This window comes from Austrofundulus limnaeus, unplaced genomic scaffold (genome assembly GCF_001266775.1).
Source record: "Austrofundulus limnaeus strain Quisiro unplaced genomic scaffold, Austrofundulus_limnaeus-1.0 Scaffold1, whole genome shotgun sequence".
NCBI classification, from domain to species: Eukaryota; Metazoa; Chordata; class Actinopteri; order Cyprinodontiformes; family Rivulidae; genus Austrofundulus; species Austrofundulus limnaeus.
This window is the reverse complement of record NW_013952403.1, coordinates 2,717,250-2,724,109: the sequence shown is the minus strand read 5'-3', so window position 1 is coordinate 2,724,109 and position 6,860 is coordinate 2,717,250. Positions and strand designations below refer to the sequence as shown.

General features: G+C 42.8%; 1 protein-coding gene across 1 annotated transcript; it reads left to right on the top strand.

Moving 5' to 3' along the window:
• Positions 1-4,515: 4,515 nt before the first annotated feature.
• On the top strand, positions 4,516-6,784 carry zic3 (zic family member 3 heterotaxy 1 (odd-paired homolog, Drosophila); the record flags this gene model as incomplete). The annotated part of the gene is given in 2 exon segments (XM_014004808.1): positions 4,516-5,959; positions 6,621-6,784. Coding segments are annotated over 2 exon segments (1,155 nt in total), but the record flags the coding sequence as incomplete, so codon positions are not given.
• Between the last annotated feature and the right edge of the window lie 76 nt (positions 6,785-6,860).

Sequence of the window (6,860 nt, the reverse complement as noted above, 5' to 3'; positions counted from 1 at the left end):
TACATTTCATAAGACAGTATATTCTTTCAGTAAAAATAACTTTTGTTCAAAAGAAACCATATTTATATGTAAAAACTGTACTTTTAAAAACCACGGCAGCTAAATGAGTCTGGTCATTTCTGCTGCCTGCTGGAAAGCTGTTGGACAAACATTTAGCAAACACTCTAAATGTCCTTAAAATTCTCATCACAGATATAATTCAGGTCAGGTGTAMCAAACAAATATCAAAAGTGTACCGCAAACATAAATAAAAAAATCACAAATCAAATTTCAGTAAAGATTCCGGATCTATCAAGTCCAAAACTCTCCTGCAAAGTGTACAAAATATAAACTAAGTTAATTATTTTGATACTAAAAAGGTAAATTGKGTATTTGGGGAAAATAATATTAATATTAGAGCTATTTAAACAATTAACGTGCACATATAATAATATAGCTGCTAGTTTATAATAAACGATTCAAAGTCTATAAAATAAAAGCTTTGCAATTCAAGCTATTTTATTACAACGTACACAACAAAATATTTGTTTTGCGAAAGGATTTTCCTCTTTATTGCATTTTTGTAAAATCGAAGTCAAATGTGTGTTTTGCGATAATAAATGTGTTTTCGCTTAAACAAGTGTGTACATTAGAGTGCTGAGATACTGTAATTGATGTGGGATGGCAGTGCACCTTGTTGCATTCCCGTTATGAAATTTAGATGAATTAACAGGATTGGGATGAGTCCATTTGGGGGGACAGCTGCTCCAGTAAATCACAGCAAGAAGTCAATTAGCTCCCTCCATCAGCCATATGAAGGCGAGCTCCAAGTGCAGTCACTCAAGGCCCAAATGAGCAAATAATCAACAAATATCTACAGTTTTAATCAAACAATACACACTGTTAAAACTAGGTGAAGTTAACATTAAAATAAAAGCAGATTTGTTTTGGATAAATTACAAACACGATAGAAAATTTCAAGATCGAAGCCGAAGAAATTTAGTCAAATGTTACGTAGTAAAATTTTAAATTACGAAAAATGTAAACAATCAAAACAAACATTATTAGTTGCAACGCTTGGAACAAAAAACTGATTTATTGCAGAAATGTTCACCTGTTTAAGTTTAATGCCCGTAAAGTTCTAATTCACTTTCTAAAAAATAAATCATATTAAAAGCGAGCAGATACGCGCAATGATTTCGGAATAGCGACAAAAATTTAAAACAAAAAAAAATCTAACGTTTGAGAATGTTTGAGATCGTTACGGAACAATGGGTTCAATTACAGACCAGAAGCTGCATTTCTGAGCTGCATGTGTGCTCCGAAAGATTTTACGAAAAACTCAAATGAACCGTGCATCTCATTCAAAACAAAATATATATACACATTTCATTTTTATAGCATTTATATAGTGTGGTATCTATGATAGCAAAACAGTGGGAGAAAAAATATATACTTTTATTTGTGTAAATGTGCATCTGGGAAACTAGCAATCCCTTTCTGAGCATTCAAAAATAAAAACACAATAATCCACAATAATATAAATACATGTAAATAAAGCTAAGATGTCTGCTCGGTATAAATTTACATTTACACTTTTGTCCAGGCATTATTGAGTTAACTTCAAGTCCACAAACTTGTCTATGGCACTCTGTGGCCTGAGCCAAGCAAGCATAGTGTGGGCTGCAGGCCAGGCAACATGGACTAAAAAAAAAAMAACATTTCTGCCATAAAAAAAGGGAAAAAATATGCTGTTACAGGCCATTTCATTAAAAGGACATTAATTTGTCATGCATTCAGTTTTTTAATCAAATTATGAAATCAAACTAGCCTTAATGTTGCAGAATCAAGTTACACACAAGCATATAAATGGGAGTTGTTTACCATGAAAAGGGTGAAGGTTATGTTCTGCTCTTTTCCAACAGCATGGGCCTACAGTCAGGGAGGCACGCACACTACAATATTCTGTTATTTTGAAAGTAACGCGCATGCGCCGTCAGAGCAAGATTATGTTATAACCAATGAGCTTTCCAAACGCCCTGTGAGGTCATCCCAGCAGAGATGACTAAATAACCCAAATTATACACACCGCAGTCCTGCAGACTAACCTGCTCAAATGCATCACGTTGCATTAAGGCTCTGCTAAAAAAAATCTGTCATTCCAGCTTTCAATTTGCGTTTTTTGCACAAAGAAACAAATAATCTGTTGAGTGCAAATTGAGTTATTCTGTGCAATTAAATGGAATTACAATTGCAAAATTGAGCCCATTTTATCATAAAATTTAATTAGCTGAATGCATTTGTCCAAATTAAACAAACAAAAGCACATTGGTCAAAACTGCAGCTTTTGTTGCTGCAAAATAAACTTTTTTATCATTAGTCTGAATTAACTTTTTATGTTTTATACAGCAACATGTATTTATTATTATTATTATTATTTATTTTTTAAGATTTGGGCCAAATATCTGAGCTCCTGTTGGGTAAAGAAAAGGAAACAGAAACACCCCGGCAACACGGGAAATAAAAATAAATTGCTCACACTTGTAATGCTGTTTGTTTTTATTATGGCATAAATAATGTATAAAAAAGAGAGAGAAAAGAGTGAAGAAGATGGGGGGGGGGGGAGTTGTGGGGGGTGGGTTTGAAGTCGCCTTTTCATATTTGAAGACTTAATTCATCATTCAGTGAAAAGCCACTATATAGGAAGATGAGCAGCAGTTTTAAATTTAACACTAAAAGCAACAGTTGCTTTACATTTGGCCTCGATGATGACAGCCGCCCCCCCCCCCACCTCCTCTCCACAGCAAGAGCTCAGAGCTGCAACTCAAGAGAGAGAAAAAGAGAGAGAGGAGGAAAAAATAGGTGGTGGGGGAGAGATAAAATGAAATAAAACATTTGTGACTCAGATAAAAACCGTGTCACTTAATCATTTCACAGTGGTGATATGGCTGTAAATACACGCTGCATTTATTTCAGTGGGCCCTCAACGAGCCAGTAAAATATGGAGGAAACTTAACGGGCTGCTTGTCACTTGCAAAAAAAAAAAAAAAAAAGTTCACAAAGGTCGCTATAAATCTGTGCAGATGTGCATGTGCGCCATATTGTGCTGGAGAAGTGTGTGTCTGTGTGTGTGTGTGTTTGTGTGTTCGCGCGCACTGTGTGTGTGTGAGAGAGAGCGAGTGAAAAAAGGAGGGGGGGGGGCAAAACTGTGAGAGGTTTTTTTTTCTGCCTTCGTGGTGAGGCAGGGCGGGAGGGAGAGGCGCGCGCACTTAAACACACACGGAAGAGAAAGCAGCTCATAAGAAGGAAAAAATAAGAGAAAAGATGAACGGAATTTGCTTCATGAGAACTTGTTCAGGTTGAGTTTTTCTTTTTTTTTAAAAAAAAAAAAAGCGCCAAATAAACTAATAAAGCTTTTTGTTGTTGTTGTTTTTAAAGAGCAAACAACTGAATTAACAAGTGCGTAAAAGGCCCAAACATGAGGCAGCTTCAACTGAACTACATCCAAACTTCTAAAGCATGCAGCTCGCCACACGCACACGCACACGCACGGGCCTCAACGTCTTTCTAACAGAAACAACAATAAAAGTAACTCACCTCTTCCATCTACAACTGGGTCTCGGTGAAATGTTCGGAGAGGGAATGCAGGGCGACAAGAAGAACTGATTTTTTTTTTCTTTCTTTTTTTTTTCTTTTTTGGGAGTCCAGATCCCCCCTAAAATTAAAAAAAAAAAAAGAATGTAAGCTCCTTCCTGAGACACAGATTGAGGGAGGTGTGTGTGTGTGTGTGGGGGGGGGGGGTATAGAAGAAGGATGTGAAAAGCTTGGAGTTAAAAAGCGCCGCTTGAAGCTCTCAGCGCGTCTCTGAACTTGATCAGACTCTGTGTCCTGCAGAGAGTCAGCGGCAGCCCTGACAAACTTGCTCAATGGCACGAAATTTTTGGCTGTGCGTAAAAAACAAAAAAAGAAAAAGAAAAAGAAAGAGGGAAGAGAAGGGGGGAAATTCTCAGGATATTACAATTACTGCCATCTTTCTTTCTGGCTTTTATTTTTCTGTCTTACGCCCTGTAGAGCTTTGCTTTGCGCGCGCACACGCACACACACGCGCGCGCGCGCACACACACACACACACAAAAGAAGGAGAAAAAGTCTTTCAAGCGGCTTCAGAAAGCCACATTTTGGAGCTGCGCCAAATATTTTCAAGTTTCCAGCTAATACGAGTCAAACTGATCTTATGAATGAAGAAAATACGAAAACAACTAAAGTTAAATAAAACACACACACACACACACACACACACACACACACACACAACAGGTTCAAACTAAATGTTTTTAGCTGAAAGTTGAAACTATAAACTTCCTGCCTTCGTTCCGTTTTGTTTTTATTTTTTGAAGCCCTTGTTTTGGAGTCTCTTCAGGACTTTCCGAACGCCCAAATAAAGCCCCCCGCCGCCCCCCCGCCCCCCACAAACACACATGTGGGAGAGCCGGAGTGTTCCGTTTTACCTGCAAAATAATGCCCCCGCGAACCAATCAAACGAAGCCAATGATAGGAGCTGCCATCTTCAATCCCGAGCCGTGCCAATCGCCAGAAATCCAGCCAATTAACGCCATCCTCCCTGGTCACGTGTCTGAGCCGTGGCTGAGCGCTGATTGGCCGCCGTAGCACTGCCTCCTGAGTTCATTTATGTTCAGGGAGTGAGTGATTGACTTTATCAGTCCAAGGACATCATCAGCCTGGTAAGGGGGGGAAGTTTGATCCTCTTTCTCACGGATCGCAGTCAACGGGAGTTTTTTTTCCTCCTAACGTAGGATTTTTTCCCCCCATTTTGGCTTGTTTTTTTRTTTTAGGATAACTGTTCCCCCCACACACACACAAAGTGGCAGATCTCAGCGCAGCGCCTGCAGCCCTCGCGCGCTCCGCTAAACTGGATTTTAATCTGATTTTCTGTTTCCTTCCCGACTCCTCCAAGTTTGCTTCGAGCTCATGACGATGCTGCTTGATAGCGGTCCGCAGTTCGCATCGTTAGGAGTGGGGGGCTTCGGGACGCCGCGGCATCACGACATCGGGAACAGAGACCCGAGTCTGGGACTGAACCCCTTCTCCGAGTCCTCTCACTCCGCCGCGTTCAAAATCAGCCCCGTGGCTCACGACATCGCCTCCAGCCAGACGTCGGCGTTCACTCCGCAGGCGGGTGGATACGCAGCCGCCCTGGGACACTCGCACGGCGGCCAGGTGGGCTCGTACGGCGGAGGAGCGTTCAACTCCACTCGAGACTTTCTGTTCCGGAACCGGGGCGTCGGAGAGTCCGCGGCGCCGAGCGCGCAGCATGGGATCTTTGCAGCCTCGACGGGGAGCCTCCACGGGCCGCCCGGGATCCCCGATAACCCCGGACATTTGTTGTTCCCGGGACTTCACGAGCAGGGGGTCGGCCACGCTCCATCCGGTGGACACGTAGTGAACAGCCAGATGCACCTCGGCCTGCGCGGGGACATTTTCGGCAGACCCGACCCGTACCGGCCGGTGGCGAGTCCCCGGACGGACCCGTACGGGGCGCAGCTGCACAACTACAACCACCCCATCAACATGAACATGGGCATGAACGTCCCCACGCACCACGGTCCGGGGGCCTTCTTCAGGTACATGAGGCAACCCATCAAGCAAGAGCTGTCCTGCAAATGGATCGACGAGAACCAGATGAACCGGCCCAAAAAGACCTGCGACAGGACTTTCAGCACCATGCACGAGATGGTCACGCACGTCTCCATGGAGCACGTCGGCGGGCCCGAGCAGAGCAACCACGTCTGCTACTGGGAGGACTGCCCCAGGGAGGGCAAGTCTTTTAAGGCCAAGTACAAACTCGTCAACCACATCCGCGTGCACACGGGCGAGAAACCGTTCCCGTGCCCGTTCCCCGGATGTGGGAAAATATTCGCCAGGTCGGAAAATTTGAAAATCCACAAAAGAACGCAYACGGGTAAGGAACACACAATTAAATGATGTGTTAATTAACAAGTTAGACATTTTTTAAAAACAGATCCGTGGCCAGGCTGTGCGTAAATGTGTGTGTGAGTGCTCAGCTTGTTGTTTACCAACAAAAACTGCAAAAGTTGTCTCTTGTTTACAAGTTTTAGCAGCTTCCAAATGGGTTTTTCTGCGGATTAAAATAAACTGATTTTGGTCAAACTTTGTTGTGGTGCTAAACCCGCGTCATACTTCGAGATAAGACCAAAAAAAAACTTTTTTATAGTTGATCTGGACTTTTATTTTGTCTCTCTCCTCAAAGTTTCATCAGTTTTATTCAGGTGATCCACTCAGAACTGTGTTTCCAGCAGTCGTCCTGCACGCTGCCCTGTTGATTCATTGTTGACAAGAGCAGACGCACAGATCAGGCCAGTAGTCTGGTTTGCACGGAGGAGCAGGCCTCCTGAATAAATAAAGCCTGACAGAGCAGAGTAGTAGTGGATAATGTAGGTTACCCTGTTATATAATCGTCTGCAGACAATGTCTTAGCTCGGGCTTTTTTTCCCCCCACTTTGCTGTTATCAGGAGGAGGGATGGGGGTTGACTTTGTTTGTGAGAGCCATTTGGGTAACTCGCTGTGTGTGTGTGCGTGTGTGTGTGTTTAAATCCTGCAGGTGAGAAGCCGTTTAAGTGTGAATTTGATGGCTGCGACAGACGCTTCGCCAACAGCAGCGACAGAAAAAAGCACATGCACGTGCACACATCAGACAAGCCATACATCTGCAAAGTGTGCGACAAGTCCTACACACACCCCAGCTCTCTCAGGAAACACATGAAGGTAATTAACGTCTTCATTACTCCTTAAACACATTAACACACACACACACACACACACACACACACACACACACACA